General features: G+C 45.6%; 1 protein-coding gene across 3 annotated transcripts in view; it reads left to right on the top strand.

Annotated features, from left to right (window-relative positions):
• The window catches only part of Phactr4 (phosphatase and actin regulator 4), a 75,797-nt gene that overhangs the window by 40,282 nt on the left and 15,303 nt on the right, over positions 1 to 20,212 (top strand). For 2 of the 3 annotated variants that reach the window (XM_052177593.1, XM_052177592.1), the window contains 7 exons: positions 879 to 1,052; positions 3,636 to 3,716; positions 7,817 to 7,975; positions 8,696 to 9,079; positions 15,581 to 16,175; positions 16,735 to 16,919; positions 18,507 to 18,660. In XM_052177593.1, coding sequence (XP_052033553.1) covers positions 879 to 1,052; positions 3,636 to 3,716; positions 7,817 to 7,975; positions 8,696 to 9,079; positions 15,581 to 16,175; positions 16,735 to 16,919; positions 18,507 to 18,660 — 1,732 coding nt within the window. The remainder of the gene's footprint in view (positions 1 to 878; positions 1,053 to 3,635; positions 3,717 to 7,816; positions 7,976 to 8,695; positions 9,080 to 15,580; positions 16,176 to 16,734; positions 16,920 to 18,506; positions 18,661 to 20,212) is intronic. The other variant, XM_052177594.1, reaches the window with a different exon arrangement.

The following is a 20,212-nucleotide window of genomic DNA, read 5'->3' as shown; positions in this document are numbered from 1 at the left end:
TTTCTGTGAAGTAGAAAACACCTTAATCCCAGGAGCAAGGCCACAGAGCCTTTCCGTTCCTCTAGATGGCTCTTGAGAACTCTGGGACAGTAGGTGGAGCACAGGCTACATTGTATTGCCTTCCTGCTGTTTTTGTTGTTGCTGCCTTCCTGCCCCCACCCCTTGGTTGCTTCTGTCTACCTTCAAAGCTAACTAAGCCCTGCACTTGTGTCCTTCTGAGGGCCTCGAGACCTTCGACCTCAGTCCTGAACTTGCAGCATGTCAGCTATGTTATGGAGGAAATCCTTACTGTCAGGATCTTCCCCCTAAGTAATACTTGACAGGCAGTAGAATGTCACCTCCACTCTCCCCAACTCCTTCCATGTCAGAGCATCTTCTCTAACGCCCATCTCTACCTCTTCTCCCAATCTTCCACAGTTATGCAGAGCCCTTTTTGTGTGTGGGGAGAAAAAGCTGATAAACAGACACAAGGTGTCAACACTTGGATTGCCCTTCCCTGAATTATTTGAGTCCTGGGAACTGCCGAGAGGGTCATATTTAACAGTGATTCCCTTGGTGGTGGCATTCCTTGCTTCAGTGATACAGAGCTCGTGCCTAAGGAGAAGGCGCCTGCATTGTGTGTGCTAAAGATGTTGACCTGGCTCTCGTCACCTCACTGAATTTCCTCCTAAATGATGTCAGATTGGTTTGGCTTCTTTAGTGATTTAAGTTTTGAGTTTGGGCCTTTGTCCATGTAATGTTCAGAGTGTGACTTGTCTGCATGATTGTTTGTCATTGCTCTGATTCTTTCCAACTGCCACTGGAGGAGTGGGGACATTTTTAGAGATTATATAAGGATAATAAATTAGCTGTCCCTTCTCGTTCCTCTCCATGAACAGAAGAGGCAGAGCAGCCATCTGGAGACCCAGGCATGGTCATGGACAGTGTGGACGCAGGGGACTCAACGCCTCCCACCAAAAGGAAAAGCAAGTTCTCAGGCTTCGGCAAGATCTTCAAGCCGTGGAAATGGAGGAAAAAAAAAAGTAGTGATAAATTCAAAGAGACATCAGAAGGTAAGGTACTAAGATTTAATGTGTATCTGAGGAGTGAGGGTGGAGCGCCTGCCTGGTGTGAGCAAGAGGACCTGGTGTGCTTGTGCTCTGGAGCAGACCCCACAGAGGGGGGGGCTCAGAAGTTCAAGGACCAGAAATTCAAGGTCATACTTAGTCATACATTGAGTCTCAAGCCATCCGGGGCACCCGGAGACCTTGTCTCTAAATAAACAGACAAACAAACAAACTGAGGCTTCTAATTTTAAGAGTTCCCTGTTTGGGTTGAGGAGGAGACTGAGCAGGTAAAGCGCTTGATAAGACCCGAGGACCTCGGCTGGAGCCCAGGGCCTGTGTAAAGCTAGCTGCACACGTGCATTGTAATCAGTGCTTCTGTGGGAGATGAAAAGATGGGACAGAAAATCCCGAAGCCTAATGGTCAGCTGGAGCCACAGTGGGGAAAGAAAACAACCAGCCCAGAGACTGTCTTAGCCAAAGGAAGGGGCCAACTCCACCTGACGCTGGAGAGTGACCTCTGACCTCCACATGCATCCCATATCATGCATGTGCCCAAGTGTGCTTGCACACAGAAACATACACATTGTACACACACATAAAAAAGAATAATTTCCTGAGTTAGTTGGGTTTGGTGGTACAGCCTGTAATCCCAGTCAGGTGGCGACTGGAAGAGCCAGGCATTTAAGGTTATCCCTGGCCACACAGGAAACTCAAAGTCAGTCTGGAAACAATAACAACAAGAGCACTTGTGGGGGTTCTGTTATCTGATTGATTAATTTACCAGACAGTACCATGTATCACAGGGCTTCCTTGTACTCTTTTTATACTGAGAATGATCTTGAACTTGTGATTCTCCTGCCTAGCATTGGGATCGAAGGTATGTGCTGTATCTGGTTTATATAATGCTAGCTACTGAACCAGGGCTTTGTGCTTGGAAGGCACACACTCTACCACTGAGTTCCCTATTTTAGAAGCACCCCTAAACGTCTTTTCACATCCCTAAACGTCTATGACCTCCCACTTGAAGAGTTCAGACTTTCAGAAGTTAGACAGATAAACAGTCCTTCATTGAATTGATGATTAAACCTCTAAGGTTTGACACATGCTGGGCAAGTGCTCTGCACTGACCTATAGCCCAGCTACCTTTTTTCTGTGTGTGTGTGGGGGTGTGTGTGAGTGTGTGTGTGTGATTGTGGTTTTTTAGGCACAGCCTCGGTTGGCCTGCTGCTCACTCCCGCCTGGGATCGCCTCATCTGCAGCTCTTGTCCTGCCCTGGCCTCTCAGTGCTCTGGTATGGACCGTGATGTCCAGCTGCTGCTGTTTTATAAACTACAAGTTGTTTGCTTGTTTGCTGAGTCAGATCGCAGCACAGGGGAGTTCTAATTTACAGAAGTGCGTTCCCTCCTTCCACTCAGGACTGGACTCCATCTCCCAGATGTGGCAGCGTGGACCTTTACCCACTCAGCCATCCTGCTGGCCCCGTCTATATTTTATTTTGATGCAGGTTCTTACCAGGTTACACAGACTGCCTGAAACCGTGACAATCCTCCTGCCTCTCAGCTTTTGGAATAACTGAAACTTACAGGCCTGTTTCGTCAAGCCTGGCTGACACTTAGCATTCTATAGCCTCATTCCCAGATTTGTATTTTGATGGGATTAAAGCTGTTCAGTAAAGACAAACTTAGTGCTGCATACTTGAGAGGCAGGAACATAAGAAGGGCTAGCTTGGGCTACATGAAGTCTAGGCTACTCAGAGCTACATTGTAAGACCCTCTCTCAAAAATAAATATGAAAATAGCAGGAACAGATGGAATGCTCAGTGAGGCTGAAGCCTCGCTGTTCAGTTCTTGGTGTTTCTTTTCTGCTTAGCCCACTTGCCATCAGCATGGGCAGCTGTAACTCCTTGCTATTGAAGCCCTAGCTAAGTTGCAGTCATGTGAGAATGGCTTCCTTGGGAAATAATACTTTCCCAGCACAGGAAACTAACTACTCACTCTGTAGACCAGGCTGACCTCAAACTCACAGAGGTCCACCTGCCTCTACCTCCCAAGTGCTCGGATTAAGGAATGCGCCATCAGCACCTGGCCTTGTTTGTTTTTTATATCTGGTTCTCAGTGTGGAACCCAGGGCCTTGGACACACCAGGCAATCACTACTGTTAATGTAACTCCCAGCTTCAGCATTACGTTTGTTTTGGTCAGAGCCCTGTTGTGCCCCAGCTGGCCCAGTACTGTATAGCATATGCTGGCCTCGAGTGGGGCAGCGTTCTTCAGCTTCTTGTTCTCAAGTGGTAATGTTTGTTCTGTTTGAGGCAGTCTTGTGTAGCCTGTGCTAATCTAGACTATACTATGTAGCTAAGCTGTACTGAACTGATCCTCCTGCCTCCACCTCCCAAGTGCTAGTACTACTATAGGCATAGGTACCACTCTCAGCTAAGTTTTTAAATGAAAAGTTAGTTTCTCTGTTCTTTTTTTTCTTCAAGAGTACAAATACTGTGAACCACTTTATTCTTTTATACTTAGAATGCTAAGAGATATGTTGACCTTCCAACTGCTGCATTTCTGAGTTATGTTTTTCAATTTAATGTTAGTTTTAGAGCGAAAAATATCTATGCGAAAACCAAGAGAAGAGCTGGTTAAAAGAGGGGTTCTGTTGGAAGACCCCGAGCAGGGTGAGTTCCAAATGATCAGCGTATGCCTGTCTGTGCATTGCTCCTTCGCTGGCTCTCACTAGGGTCTGAAATGGTTCCCTCTGCTTTACTCTTACGGTAGTGACGGTGGAGGAGCACTTAAAAAATGGTTCCCTGTTTCTTCCCAAGTGCCTGGCTTTGCTCCTAAACTGAAATAGGAGGATTGGTGAAGGGTCCTGGGAGCCAAAATTCTGTGTCTCTCTGTCTTCCTGAAACAAGTGTCACCTGTAGTGGAGACAGTTATTTCAAGCTGCTGATTGACAGTTCTGACCCAGTCGCCTCCATCCTCATCTTCCTGTCGCACCATTACCGCACTGATGTTTCAACACTCGTTGCTGGGTAATCCTGTGAGACGTTGTCTGTGATGGCCGTTGTGAACCAGTGGTGTACTTGCATGTTTGTCATTTCTCTCGGGTTTCACACATGGAGCAGTTCCCTACGTTTGCAGAATTGCCATCTTGCTCCCTTCTCCTAAAAATAAGTAGGCACTGGCTGGGCGGTGGTGACACACGCCTTTAATCCCAGCGCTTGGGAGGCAGAGGCACGCAGATCTCTGCATTCGAGGCCAGCCTGGTCTACAGAGTTCCAGGACACAGAGAAACCCTGTCTCCAAACAAACAAACAAACAAACAAACAAATAAAAGCCAGGAATGGTGGCTGTCTTAGTCAGGGTTTCTATTCCTACACAAAACATCATGACCAAGAAGCAAGTTGGAGAGGAAAGGGTAGGGTTTATTCAGCTTACACTTCCATGTTGCTGTTCATCACCAAAGGAAGTCAGGACTGGAACTCAAGCAGGTCAGGAAGCAGGAGCTGATGCAGAGGCCATGGAGGGATGTTACTTCCTGGCTTGCTTCCCCTGGCTTGCTCAGCTCGCTTTCTTAGAGAACCCAAGACTACCAGCCCAGGCATGGCACCACCCACAATGGGCCTTCCCGCTTTCATCACTAATTGAGAAAATGCCTTACAGCTGGATCTCATGGAGGCATTTCCTCAAGGGAGGCTCCTTTCTCTGTGATGACTCTGGCTTGTGTCGAGTTGATACACAAAACCAACCAGTACAGTGGTACATACATTTAGTCCCAGCACTTGGAAGGCAGAGGCAGGCAGAGCTCTGTGAGTTCCAGGTCAGCCTGGTCTACATAGTGAGTGCTAGGCTATTCTGGGATACACAGTGATACCTTGTCTCAAAAAGCAAAAGAAAATAAATAAAATTTACAACTGGGCATAGTGACACACATCTCTGATCCTAGGAGACAATCAGGAGGATTACTCTAAGTTAAAGATCAGCCTGATCTATGTGGAGAAAGCTCTAGGCCAGCCGGGAATATATACTAAGACTCTGTCTGAAAAGCTAGCTTAATAATTAACCGGTTAATTAATTTAATAAAAATATAGCCAGGTGTAGTAACTCACACCTAATATCTCAACAACTCTAGGAGGTAGCCAGTTTGATCGGATTCAAGGCTAGTCTAGGCGTGTATGCGACCCTGCCTCAAAACGAGTAAGGAAAGACATGCTTCACGGCTTCTCTGCTTCAGAGTACAGCCATTACTTGACTTTTCTTCAGTACTTGTAGTCCAAACTCCACCGCTTACTGGGCTTGCCTGAAGGACACTGTCTAATCTCAGTGGGAGGGGGGTGTTAGGTGGGAGGGGCTGTGAGAGCTGACTCTAACACTATCGAGAGATCAGCATACATGTGTGCACACACACAACACACACAGATAGATAAAAATATATCTTTCCGTGATGTTACTTAAAGTGTTACTGTGAGAAGCCAGCAAGGACACTACACGCCCTGTGACAGGAAGGGGAGGTAGTCTCTGACCTCGCTTCACCATCTGCTGGTTTGGTTCTTTCTGTTTGTTTGTTTGTTTGTTTGTTTAAAGAAGTATTTATTTTATGTGAGTACACTGTAGCTGTCTTCAGACTCACCAGAAGAAGACATTGGATCTCATTATAGATGGTTGTGAACCATCATGTGGTTGCTGGGATTTGAACTCAGGACCTGGAAGAGCAGTCAATGCTCTTAACTACTGAGCCATCTCTCCAGCCTCTTGTTCAGGTTTTGTTTTTTTTTTTTTTAATACATTTATGTTTCTTTGTTTTGTGTATGGGTGTTTTGCTTGAATGTATGTCTGTACACAGTGCGTACCTGGTGTCCTTGGAGACCAGAAGAGCACATTGGATGCCCTGGAACTGGTGTTACAGATGGTTGTGAGCTGTCATGTAGGTGCTGGGAATTGAACTTAGGTCCTTTGGAAGAGCAGCCAGTGTTCCTAACCACTGGGCCATCTCTCCAGCCCCTGACCTCACTATTTTCAACTCTTGTCTTATTAAAAAAAAAAAAAAAGTAAGAAGCTGCAGCCCTGGGAATGGTTGTCTCACTGCTCCACTCCCATTCTGTAGCAGTGTGTGATCAGCACAGGGCTTCCCAGCCGCCAGCCCAGTGGCCATCCCTGTAGTGTAGTGCGTCTGGAATTGCTGTGTGTATCATGTTATCCCTGATCTTTTGTTTAAGGACACCGGGCTCTCTAGTCCTGCTACCCTCAGTCACCCCTGCTGTGTTGTTCCATGAACATTAAAACAGTAGTTTCTGCTGCTTTTCCTGTGCAGTCACTGCCTGTCTATAACCCTACCTCCTAACAGCTTTTAGAGCCAACCTTCTACAAATAAGTAAAATTATGCCTACTTCTAAGCCCGGACTTTTGGTTTCAGCCAGGATTTATCTCTAGCCCCTTTCCCTGTGTTCTGTAGTCTTCACAGCCTGCCACCTGCTTCCCTTTACAGTCAGTCCTACCCTACCCATAGCCATGCATACCTCGTCTCTACCAGACGTGCTCATTGCAGTCCCTGATCACAATCATATGCCATTATATGAACGATTATTTCGTTTTGAAAAGGTTTTATTTTAAAATTATGTTTATATGTCTGGTGTGTCTGTCTGGGGTGTGTACATATTAGTGCAGGTGCCGACACAGGTCAGAGGCATGATCTCCTGGAGCTGTAGTTACTGGCCGTTGTGAGCTGCTTGGCATGGATGCTGGGAACTGCCCGCAGGTCCTCTGCACTAGCAATGTGTGTGTGCTCTCAACTACGGAGCGAACTTTTCCACCCCTCCAATTGTCTTAGTTTAAATAGACTATCTTTCATAAATGTGGTAGGCTTCCGTTCCTCTTTCAAACCCTACTGCTTTCTGTAGTGCACCCTCAAACTCTTTCCCATCCAGAAGAATGGATATTTCTTCATTTTCTTCATTTTTACTACAGCCTTTCTGTCATGCATGTACTAGGCAAGCATTCTAGCAGAGCTACACCTTAGATTGCGATATGTATGTATGATAGATTATCTGTGAAGCAAGTTACTTGGTATAGTTGGTAATAAATCACTTGAAGAAGAAGAGCTACTACTTCTGTTACTATTGCTGGATCCAATCAGTGCATGTGTCCCTGAGGAGCCGCCTTACTAGGGGAAAGGGGCTGGGACAACCGGGCGTCACCGGCTCCTCCCACATGGCCATGTCGGTCCTGCCACTTAAGCTTTTCTTTTTTCTTTTTTTCCTTTCTTTTCTTTTAAAATTTATTTATTTATTTATTTGGTTTTTTGGGTTTGGTTTTTTCAAGACAGGGTTTCTCTGTGTAGCCCTGGCTGTCCTGGAACTCACTCTGTAGACCAGGCTGGCCTCGAACTCAGAAATCTGCCTGCCTCTGCCTCCCAGAGTGCTGGGATTACAAGCGTGCGCCACCACTGCACGGCAATGTTTCAGTTTCTTATTCACTTTTCATCCCATGTCCTGATGTCCCCTCCCCTCCTTTCTTTTCTCCTCAGAGAGGGTGGAGATCCCCCCCCATCCCCTCACCCCAGCACATCAAGACTAGGCACATCCTCTTTCGCTGAGGCCAGACAAGGCAGTCCAGCTAGAAGAACATATCCCACAGATAGGAAACAGCTTTTGGGGCGGCCCCCCTACCCCAACCCTCCACCCCCGCCCCAGTTGCTCAGGACCCAAGTGAAGATAGAGCTGCAAGTCGGGTCCATGTGTGGAGAGGCCTCGCTTAAGTCTTCTCTCTCTTCTCTCAGGTGGTGAGGACCCAGGCAAGCCGAGCCATGCTGCACTAAAGAATGGACACACCACCCCCATAGGGAGCGACCGCTCCTCCAGTCCCGTCCCAGAGGAAGAAGAGCCCGAGAGAAGCCTCAGGGATCTTCCTCCAGAAGATGGTCCAAAGAAGAGACTTGGTAAAAGTGGCCTTGAGTTTGAAAGCCACACTGTTCTTATTTCCCTCAGGGCTGCAGGAGAGGTCCAAGTGGGTTTGTTTCAGGTTGAAATAACTTATCTAGCTCTTGTGTAGGATCTTGTCAGCCTTCACTGTCCTTGTGTCCTACCCAAGGAATTCTGTGTGAACTTTCCTGGGTGGACGTCCCTGTACATGTGGGTGGGTGCCAAAGGCTGATACTGGGCTCCTTGCTCCTCACCTTTTTTGGAGGGGGGGCTTAATTTATTTATTTTTGTTTATTTGTTTATTTTATTTTGGGTTATGCACCGCCACTGCCCAGCTTTATTTTGACTTTCTGAGACAGGGTTTCTCTGTGTAGCCCTGGCTGTCCTGGAACTCACTCTGTAGACCAGGCTGGTCTGGAACTCAGGGATCTGTTTGTCTCTACTCTGTCCCCAAGCACAGCACTGTGGTTAGAGCCTAGCCTTTATGTAAGTGTGGGAGTCTGAACTCAGTCCTCGCGCTTCTGTGGCGGGCAGGCGGGCAGGCATGTATGTATGTGCCTGTGGTAATATGGCTCTCGTAGGAAGAGTTGCTGTCCTGACTGAGCCTCTCTTACTCTCCCTAAGCATGTCAAAGGCCGCTGGAAAGTGATGTGTGTAAACTCTACGTTCATTAGTGGCGTTGGTTGTAAGTGTCTTCTTGTTTCTAGGCTCTCTAAATCATATCTCTTATTGTGTAGGCTCAGCTGGAAGCCAGCCTAGCTCTGAAGCAGAGCCTGGTCCTGAGCACGCACCTAAGCAGCCTCTGCTGCCCCCCAAGAGACCCTTGTCCTCTTCTTGTGAAGCAAATGAGGGACAAGCGAAGGAGGTCCCAGCTGGCAGTACAGCAAGGTCCGTCTCCTCCACTTCTGGCTCCACCGCTGTGACACCTGCTGACACTGCTGCTGCCACAGACTTGACAAAGACTGTTAAGTCCTTTGTGGGCCCCACTCCCGCCCCTGCCCCCAGGACTCTGCCTGCTGCTCCTGCCAGCTCTAACACTACTGCCACTCATACGGCCCCTGCCAAGCAACCCCCCATCCCGCCCCCTAAACCAGCTCAGAGAAACAGCAATCCTGTCATTGGTAAGTCTTCAGATTTTGTGTTTGGGATTTGGTTTGGTTCTGGATAGTTATTTTATTGAATGATTTGTTCTGTGAAAGAGTTTTCTAACTCATCTCTTAGAATATTTTCAATATAGAAAAAAGTTTTAGAGTCAGGCGTGGTGATACATGTCTTTAATTCCAGTACTCAGAAGGCAGAGGTATGGGATTTCTGTGAGTTTGATGATAGCCTGGTCTACCAAAGGAGTTCTAGGACAGACAGAGCTGTTACAGAGAGAAACTCTGTCAAAGAAAGAAAGAAAGAAAGAAAGAAAGAAAGAAAGAAAGAAAGAGAGAGAGAGAGAGAGAGAGAGAGAGAAAGAGAGAAAGAGAGGAAGGGAGGAAGGGAAGGAAGGAAGGAAGGAAAAGAGAGAGAGAGAGAGAGAGAGAGAGAGAGAGAGAGCGAGAAAGGAAAGAAAGGAAAGGAAAGGAAAGGAAAAAAGTTTTAAGAATAAGACAAAAATGGCCATGAACTGGAAACATCAGTAAAATTAACTTGAGATCTGGGGAGATTAATATGCTTTTATTACAAAACTAACTTTAGCATTGCCTATTTATTTGATAATTACAATTTAAAAAATTTAAAAAGAATATTCCCTAGAACTAGGCTTGGTGACACTTGGCAAACACTCAGGTGGCACAAGAGGAGAATCAGGATGAGGTCATTCTTGGATCTCTGAGTTTGAGGCTAGCCTAGGCTACATGAAACTGTTCTGACTCTCCTCTTTCTGAAACATACAAACAAACAACCCCCACCCCCAAACAAAAGCTACACTAAAAAAAAATTTATTACAATAGTTGATGGTCTAGATATGTGACAACCACAACAGACTTGACCACCATGGGATTACCTTCAGCCTCCATGAGGAAGTTAGAATAATGCCACAGCTTCCATCTAATGGAAGCTACCAGCTCCTTCTCTAACCTAAGTCTGCTAACTAAAATGGGGGTTTTGTCAGTGTCTGTTTAACTTGTGATTCAGTGCCTAGTACTGTATCTTCATGGGAACTACAGAGGTATTTAAGTTATGCTGATAACATCTCATTTATCTTGAGAGTTAAGAATGCTACTCGGGCGGGCGGGGTAGAAGCCTGCTGTAAACTGAGCACTCTGGAAATAGAGATAGGAGGTTTGCCAAAGCTGAGGCTGTCCTGGTCTACACCGCAAGTTCTAGCTCAGAGTCTGTAGATGGATGGATGGATGGATGGATGGATGGATGGATGGATGGAAATAAATGATGGTAATGGATGGATGGATGGATGGATGGAAATAAATGATGGTAACAGAAGCCAGGCCTTCAAGAACCGGCCATGATCTCAGCTATTCAGGATTGCACATTTAAGGCCTTCATGGTCAATCTTGAACTAGTGAGATCCTGTCTCAGAATGCTGAAGAAGAATGAGGACCAGGAATGTGAAGCTCTGGCCTCGCATGTGATAGCTCAGTCCTCAGAACCACTGCATTCCCCACAGAAAATTTCCAGAAAGGGAAGGAAAAGCAAAAACTGAGATGTGTTTCAGAACTAGTCAAAGTGTAATTTTTCAGGACAAATAATATTAGGCTTACTGCAGCTTATAGTTCCTGTTAGCGATTACATAGGTAATGAATAAAAGTATACTTACTAAGACCTAAAGTCACTAAGCTGGGTGGAGTGACTCGAACCTTATCTGGCTTTCAAATCGGTCTCAGACTGACAGGTTGGGGTAGGAACAGGATGGAGACCATTGTGTTATCAAAGCTTAATGGAGGATGTCTTCCTGACTTATCTCTGAGGAACCTGAAGCGCTTTCTCAGGTAAAACCACCCTGGGCTGTGGTAAATGACTGTCTGTTGTTTGTAAAGACAATTAGAAGTGTAGATGCTCTGACTCACCAAGGTTGTAGCTAATGTGGGACAGAAACTTGCCTCTGATCTCTACTGTGTGGTTCTCAAACTATCATCTAGGCCGTTGTTAGCTGGCTTCACCTAGAAGTCCGGCTGGGATGAGCGGACCCTGATCCCAGAGGTTCTGATGTCGGTATCGCAGCTGGGGGCCAGAGATCTGCATTTCCAATAAGTTCAATGAGGATGTTCATGCTGCTAGTTCAGCGACCATGTTCTGTGCTCCTGCTCAGGCCGGCGCTGTCTCTATCTGGCTAGTTATAGCAGTGCATACAATAACTAGCTGGGGAGCAGGACTTTAAGGACAGTCTCTGCTACAGAAGTTCGAGAATAACCTGGACTACTTTGAGAACTTTTCTGGAAAAAAAAAATCCAAAAAAGGAAAACCTACAAGTGTCTAAAGTAGCTCTGAGAGCCTTGAGCAGTGGACCTTGTGACTGAAGAATTAAAATTATTCCATTATAGGCTCTCACAGAAGGAAAATGACTAATTCTCAGATTTTACTAATATTAAATAGATTTTATTTAAACGTTAGACCTTATCCTAAAATTAGTAACCTCACTTAGTGCTTTGATTCTAAAGTACCATTTCTTTCACAAAAGATTATGATCACAAATGGTCTACTTAATATGAGCTGTTATTTATAAATCCTTAGAAATGATAGGCTGGGTTGGAGGGGGCGGTCTTGGAGAAATGACTCCCCAATTAAGAATACTTCCTGTTCTTTCAAAACTCCCTTGGCTGATGTCCTATAATTTTAGCTCCAGGGAAGCCAGTACCTTTCTCTGGCTTTTGTGGACACCTGCACACAAATATACATAAAAATAAAAACTTAAAGATAGAGAACAACTTGGGGGAGATTGGTTCTTTCTTAGCATCTTCTAAGTCATGAGGATCAAACTGAAGTTGTCAAGCTTGGTTAGTGGCAAGCACCAATATCCCTGAGCTGTCTCTCCAGCCCTGTCTTTATGTCTTATTCTCTAGTGCCCCTGAAGTGATAAGGAAAAACAAGACATCACCTTTTTTTTTTCTTCCAGAAAGAAAACTAGAAGCCAAACACTAGGTAATTTGCCCAATATCGTGCTACAAAGAAAGATCTCTTAGGGCCCGGGAGAGAGCTTAGTCTGTAAATTGCACGTTGCAAATATAAGGACCAGTTTGACCCCTAGGACTCGCCTAAAAAGTGGGTACAGGGGCACACTGTAAGTGCTAGGGAGACGAGTGAGGCAGGTGGGTCCTGGGATCACTGGCCTGCCAGCCTCAGCTAACTGGCAAGCCTCAAGCCTGAGGGAGATTGTTTTTGTTTTTCAAGACAGGGTTTCTCTGGCTGTCCTGGAACTCACTCTGTAGAGCAGGCAAGATGAGTTCCAGGCCAACCTGGTCTACAGAGTGAAAACCTGTCTCAAGCAAACAAACAAACAAAAAACCCGAGCAACTTACTTCATCAATTAAAAGATAAAATGCTTAAATATGGTCTTGTCAGGGGCCGGTTTTATTATAGATGGAGCAGCTAACTGCTGTTTTTATCTTTGTGTATTGTATACAGTGTTTTCTAGATTGTCCTTTTTATTCATTGGGTTTTGGTTTTTTTTTTTTTAAAGATTTATTTATTTCATGTATATAAGTACACTGTAGCTGTCTTCAGACACACCAGAAGAGGGTGTCAGATCCCATTACAGATGCTTGTGAGCCATTGTTGTTGGGATTTGAACTCGGGATCTCTGGAAGAGTAGTCAGTGCTCTTAACAGCCAAGCCATCTCTCCAGCCCCCATTTGTTTGGTTTTATTTTCTTATTTTTGTTTGTTTTTGTTTTTTGGACAAGGTCTCATCTGTAGCCTAGTCCTTGGATTCACTCTGTGTCCAGCCTGGGATGATGTTGAACTCTTCATTCTCCCTACAGTGCTGAGACCGTGGGTACACACCACGGAGTTAGCATGAAGTACCATTTACGCAGCTTACTTACGATAAGTGATGTTATGGTCCAAGGCTAGCTTACTTTTTATTCAGAGTGGATACATGGAATGAGATTAAGAGCAAATAAAATTTTATTTGGAGGAATTTATAGATTCTTTGAGAACATTGGATAGACTGAAATAAAAGATTCAGATAGATCATTAGAGGTTGTTCATCAAAAGAACGCCTCTTTAATTGGTTCACAAGGTTAGCTTCTATATGATGTGATGGCCTACTTCTTACATGGATGAAAGAAATCCTGCGTCGTTTGGGCTCTGGAAAGACAAGTGGGGAACATGCTGCCATCTGTTGACTCCGATACAGAGGAAGAGCATCTCATGTCATAAACATGTATCGAGGGCACACTTTTGTATCCTTGTGAATATGCTGCTGGTAGAGGCAAGAGTTGTCCTGCCATCAAACCCAGAGTATAATGCAAAGTGACATGGGTATACAAAGGCCATCAGCGCTGTGCATGATAAAGGGGGAGGGAGCAGAGGATAGAGAAATAGACCGGTAACCAGGCTGCATGCTAGCTAAAGGCCTTGGTTATTTGTAGCATGATTTTGGGCAAATTACCTGGGCTGGAGAGATGGTAGATGGTTCAGGGATATTGGTGCCTGCCACCAAGCTTGACAACTTCAGTTTGATCCTCATGACTTACAAGATGCTAAGAAAGAACCAATCTCTCCCAAGTTGTTCTCTGACAGCCACATGCATGTACACACACAAATAATGTGAAAGCTTTTTAAAAGACATAAAAGAGGAGACCCACCAGCATGGGCACCAGCATTCACACCAAGACTGTGAAGAAGGCGCCTGGGTCATCGTCAAGGGTACTACACACATCTGGGTAATAACCTGTACACCAAGTGTGTGTGCAAGAAACTCGGCAACAAGATAGCCATCTGTGTCACACATCTGATGAAGCAGATTCCGAGGTCCTGTGAGAGGCATCTCTCTCAGGTTAGAAGAGGAGGAGAGGAAAGATTATGTTCCTGAGGCCTCAGCCCTGGCTCAGGAGATCACTAAGGTTGATCCTGACACCAAGGAAATGCTAATGCTTCTGGGTTCTGGCAGTTTCTCTGACCTGCGGGTCACTCAGCCTCTGGTTGGGATGAATTTCAAAACACCTCGTGGAGGCACTTGAATCTGTTCTGTCCTATTTTCAATAAACCTAAAAACAAACCAAAAACAAAAGACATAAAAGCACTTTAATTTATTCAAAGAGCTTTGCATTTGTCATAATATTCGAGGTTTATTAAATAGCTTTATTAAATTTTATTGAGCAATATACAGTTCAAACCTGAATATTCAGGTATCATCATTTACCAGGGCATGTGAACATGGCCAAGAATTTGGAAGTATTTTTTATTTTAATTTATTATTATTTTGTGTGTACAATCCGTGGCAGTGGCAGTAAACACCACAGTGCACTGTGGAGGTCAGAGGACAGCTCTCAGGAGCTGGTTTTCAGTCCACTGTGTAAGTTAACTGTGGAGGTCAGAGGACAGCTCTCAGGAGCTGGTTTTCAGACCGCTGTGTAAGTTAATGATCAAACTCAGGTCGTCAGGCTTGGGAGCATGCGCCCTTACTCACTATCCTACTCTCCTAGTTGGTTGGATTTTTAAGACCACATTTTGTTGTGTGTTCTTCTCCTCTCACATCCCCAATGGCACAAATAAGACAGAGGCTTGCTGTTTAGCCCTGGCTGGCGTAGAACTACTTATGGGGAGAGAGCTGGTCCTGAGCTCATAGTGCTCTTCCTGAGTCTCAGCTGGGAATGTTGGGCTGAAGAGACTGCGCAGCACTTAAGAGCTCTTCTGGAAGCCGGGCGGTGGTGGCACATGCCTGTAATCCCAGCACTCTGGGAGGCAGAGGCAGTCGGATTTCAGAGTTCGAGGCTAGCCTGGTCTACCGAATGAGTTCCAGCACAGCCAGGGCTATACAGAGAAACCCTGTCTCGAAAAAACCAAATCCAAAAAAACAAAACAAAACAAGAGCTCTTCTGGAGGAACTGGACTCAGTTCCCAGTGCCCACAGGGCGGCTCACACTCATCCGTAACTCCAGTTCCAGGAATCCAGTGCCTTCTTTCTGGCCTTCTCAGGCACTAGTCCAACGCACACATGGTGCGTACATGTAGGAAAACACCTATACACATAAAATATAGATTAAAATCAAACAACCTTTTTGGTTTGTTTGTTTTGCAAGGTAGAGTTTCTCTGTGTAACAGTTCTGGCTGTCCTGGAATTCACTCTGTAGACAAGGTTGGGCTCAAACTCACAGAGATCCACCTGCCTCTGCTTCCAGAGTGCTGGAATTAAAGGTGTGCTCCACCTCTGCCCACCTTAAAAAACAAACAGCTTTCTTAATCAGTGTTTTTTTTTTTCCTGGATCCATTCTGTTTACAACATCAGGCCATAGGGTTGTTACATCTGTCATTGCAATAATTAAGTTTTAATTAAGTTTTAATCATCTTTAATTATTCAGGTGTTCCCCACCCTACTCATTCAGCCTTCTGCCTGAATAAATTTTATTTCAGGACTTGCAAAGCCATGAAATTACATAATTGAATGAAAAGTTAGTTCTGACCTGTCTTGGGTGAGTTGTAAGCCATGGTAACAAAGTGTTGCTCTCTCCTTTCCAGCTGAACTCTCCCAAGCAATGAACAGTGGCACACTGCTGTCGAAACCATCCCCACCCTTACCACCCAAGAGAGGCATTCCATCAACCTCATTACCCAGCTTGGAACCTGCTGCTTCATTCACAACTAAGACAGCAAGTGATCAAAGAGAAAAAACTGTCTCTTTGTGTTTGGAGCCACCGCTGATAATCCCACCTTTGTCCCCATCACCCCCACTGCCTACTCACATACCTCCAGAGCCTCCAAGGTCCCCTCTAGTCCCTGCTAAGACTTTTCAAATTGTGCCAGAAGTTGAGTACTCCCCTTCTTCAGATCTATTCCAGGATGTTTCCCAGCAGGAAGATCAGAAAACAGAAGTTCCCAAGAAGATACAGGACCAGAGCTTTGGGGAGTCCCATATACCCTCCAGGCTGCCCCCACTCCCACTGCATATCCGAATTCAGCAAGCCCTTACCAGCCCCCTTCCCGTGACCCCGCCCTTGGAAGGCACTCACAGAGCTCATTCACTGCTTTTTGAGAGCAGTGACAGCTTCTCCGAGGACACCGGTACCCTGGGTCGGACCAGGTCACTTCCCATCACAATTGAAATGTTGAAAGTGTGAGTGTTTCCTGCTGGTCTCTTGTTTCTGGGGTTAGTGTAGGCAGCCCCACACAGGAGAGGGTCTTCAGACCATGTGGATAAATTCAAATTGAGCAGCCGGGCGGTGGTGGTGCACACCTTTAATCCCAGCACTCTGGGAGGCAGAGGCAGGCGGATTACTGAATTCGAGGCCAGCCTGGTCTACAGAGTGAGTTTCTGGACAGCCAGGGCTATACAGAGAAACCCTGACTCAAAAAAACCAAATCCAAAAAACAAAAAACAACAACAACAAAAAATTCAAGTTGAAGGAATGCTTCTGCCAAGAGTCAATTCTAAAAGCAGGGCTGTTTTTCCCTGCTGACTTCTGTAACCTTGTTTTTTAAAATGGATTTTTATGGTGATTTCTGTATTGACAACACAATTAACTGTTCATAGATATGAACATTAACACTACTACTTTTAGATGATACAAATACATTATCTAAATGTATTAGCAATAATGGACTTCTTAACCTGTGCTTCAGTCCTTTCCCCTGAAAAGCCTCACTGTTTCTGAAAAGAAATGTCTATTTCTTAGTCCAGATGATGAAGAGGAAGAGCAGAGCTGTCCGTTTGTTGAAGACATGACGTCTACCTCAGCCACTCCGAAACTACCACTGTGTCTGCAAGAGGAAGAGAAGGAGAGCGACTCAGATTCAGAGGGTCCCATTCAGTATCGAGATGAAGAAGACGAAGATGATGATGATGATGGAAGCCATCAGAGTAAGACCAGCAGGAAAAGTGCCACGTAAAGTTCTGCGTGTGTTGTGGGAACTGGGCCCCACAGGCTGGGCTGAGCCTCTGCCACGGTTAGATGCCCAGCAGGAGAGGAGACAGGTGCCCTGCTCCACAGAGTCCTCTGCCTGTTAGAGGCCATAGTGACTGACTCCCACTCCGCTTTGCCATGAGAGGGAGCCACATCGACACACTCATTCAGATTTATTCTTTAGACAAAATCTCACTGTAGCCCAGATTAGCCTGGAACGCATTGGTAGACCAGGATGGCCTTGAATTTACAGACATCCACCTGCCTCTGCCTCCTTAGTGCTAGGATTAAAGGTGTGTGCCATCAATCATTCAGATTCTTGGTTTATATTTTAGATCTGTTCACCCAGAGACCAGAGCTATAAATTAATCATAGAGCCTGGCTAGGCTAAGCACAGAGCCTGGATTCAGTACCCAACACCCGAAATAGACAAACCCATTCGCCGTGATGATATATAAGAAATCAAGGTCTAAGAAATATAAATATCTAAGAAATATAGAGAAAACTGGTAAAAGGTTACATTGAAAAGTTAGGAGATACTAGAGAGCTGGCTCAGCAGTTAAGAATAGTTACTACTCTTGCAGAAGACTGGGTTTGGTTCCCAGCACCGTGTTAGGTAGCTCCCAACCACCTGTTACTCCAGCTCCAGGAGATCCAACTCTGCTCTCTGAGGGCACCTGCTCTCATGTGCACACCCCCCCCACGCAGACATAAACACATATGCATGTTACAAATACACTCTTAAAGACTTAAAAGAGAAAAATGATAGGTTTTCTCCAATATAATGAACTTCTTGTTAAACCAAAGGAAAAACATGTGTTCTCCTGGATGTGGTGGCTCACACCTGTAATCACACCACTTGATTACAAGTGGTGCCGTACGAGCTATGGCAGGAGGAGTGTATTAGGTAGAACATAGCTTGAACTGTCAAATGAGCTCAAAAACCAAAAATGGGGCTGGGGAGGTAGATAGAGGTAGGTAGAGGCAGTCAGGGAGGAGGGGTTTGGGGACTGTTAGCTACCTGAAACCCTGTCGCAAACAGCAAACGAAGCAAGGTCTGGATGAGTTATCACATGATAATGATATCCAGCTGTTAAGAGGCAGAGATGGGAAGATCAAGTGAACTCAGCAGTTTGGGAGTGGCCCAGCAACATTGCCAGATTCTCTCTCTAAAAAAATATTGACAGATTATAAGATGTGTTAATATAAAAGCTTTCATGGCCAGGTGGTGGTGGCGGCGCACGCCTGTAATCCCAGCACTTGGGAGGCAGAGGCAGGCGGATTTCTGAGTTCAAGGCCAGCCTGGTCTACAGAGTAAGTTCCAGGACAGTCAGGACTATACAGAGAAACCCTGTCTCCAAAAAAAAAAAAAAAAAAAAAAGCTTTCATGTTTTAAATGGGAGGACTGTCCCAGAACAGACTAGATTCCGTCTTTGGAAAGTCTCACGAAATGAGGAAGGTGTAGAGGACTGGTGGTGGGAAGGAGGGGTGCTTTGTCTACCTCCGTTCATTTTGCCAACAATACCTTCTCTCTGTGTGTAAAGGTGCCCTGGCCAACAGAGTGAAGAGGAAGGACACGCTGGCGCTGAAGCTGAGCAGCAGACCCAGTGAGCCTGAGACGAACCTCCACTCTTGGCCTCGGAAAAGCAAGGAGGAGTGGAATGAAATCCGGCATCAGATCGGGAACACGCTGATCCGGTAGGCCTCGGTGGGGCGAAGCATTCATGTGTCCTTTAAGAAACGATCTAACGTTGTAGCTTAGGTACAGTTGGATTTGCTCTAAGCTTAAGGAGGTCTGGGACTACACAGATGGCACTGGGCGTGTTCACCCATCAGATAAGACAGGAGGCTTCTCAAAAGTCGCTGAAGGAGTCAGGCTGGTTCCCGGCACCTTCTGATTCCTGTGACTTTATCCGGTTGCTGAACTGTGAAATGGCAGCTTAACTCGACACACCCGTGTTGTGTTGTGTTGTATTTTTTAACTTAAATACCACGTAACCACTTCTTTTCAAAAAGTGGTATAATCAGGAAAGGGGAAAGTGAAATGCAGAGGAACCTGTGGTTTATGTGTGAGCAAGTTTGCATTAGGATAGGAGTCTGCACGGCACATAGCGACTCCGTCACAAGGGATAAAAGGGAGAAAGAACTCTTGGCCTTCTCCCTGCAAGGTGTCCATTAATTAAGGTCCAGTCTTCTTTCCTTCCATATATGTGTAGCTTTACTTTTTTTCCTTTTGGCTTTCAAGACAGGGTTTCTCTGTGAAGCCTTGACTCTCCTGGAACTTGCTCTGTAAACCAGGCTGGCCTCGAACTCACAGAAATCCACCTGTCTTTGCCTCCTGAGTGCTAGGATTAAAGGTGTGCACTACCACTGCCTGGCTTACCCATAATACATTTTTAAAGGATTTCTTATTTATTTATTTGGATGGTTGGTTGGTTTTAATTGCGTTGGTGTTTTGCCTGTGTGATGTCTATGTGAGGGTGTCAGCTCTTGGAGTTGCAGACAGTTAAGCTGCTATATGGATGCTGGGATTTTAATCTGGGTCCTGGAAGAACAGCCAATGTCCTTACTGCTAAGCTCTCTCTAGCTCCCTAGTATGTGTGTGTCTGCGTGTGTGTGTGTGTGTGTGTGTGTGTGTGAGAGAGAGAGAGAGAGAGAGAAAGAGAGATTTATTTATTTTACATATATGAGTACACTGTAGCTGTCTTCAGACACACCAGAAGAGGGCATCAGATCTCATTACAGATGGTTGTAAGGCACCATGTGGTTGCTGGGAATTGAACTCAGGACCACTGAAAGAGCAGCCAGTGCTGCTAACTGCTAAGCCATCTCTCCAGCCCTCCCGCATGATATTTTTAATAGCAGGGTTTTATGCTCTCCTGTCTAATTTCTAGTCTGAGGTAATATGTAACATTCAGTTGCCCTGCCTCTTTGATCTGCTTTAATCTGCTCTTAGACATTTTATTCTAAAAGTTTAATAATTCTGTCCAGGTGTGTGTGAAGAGTGTGAGTATATGTGTTGCGCATAGTGTGCAGTACGTGTGTGCATAGTTTGTATAGAGAGAGTGGGAGGGTAGAGGTGTGCCTTACCCATGTGTGCACATACATAGGCCAAAGAGCAGTCACTCAGAGTCTCCTGTTGTCGCTCTCCACCTGATTATTTGGGGGGGGGGGGTTGCTGATTTGGCTAGTCTGCTGGCCAGAGCGTCCGAGCATGGAGAGTCTTCTCTGTCCCCCACGCAGAGTGCAG

Source organism: Apodemus sylvaticus, chromosome 3 (genome assembly GCF_947179515.1).
Source record: "Apodemus sylvaticus chromosome 3, mApoSyl1.1, whole genome shotgun sequence".
Taxonomy (NCBI): Eukaryota; Metazoa; Chordata; class Mammalia; order Rodentia; family Muridae; genus Apodemus; species Apodemus sylvaticus.
Note: the sequence above shows the minus strand (reverse complement) of the source record. Positions and strands in the feature narration are given on the sequence as shown.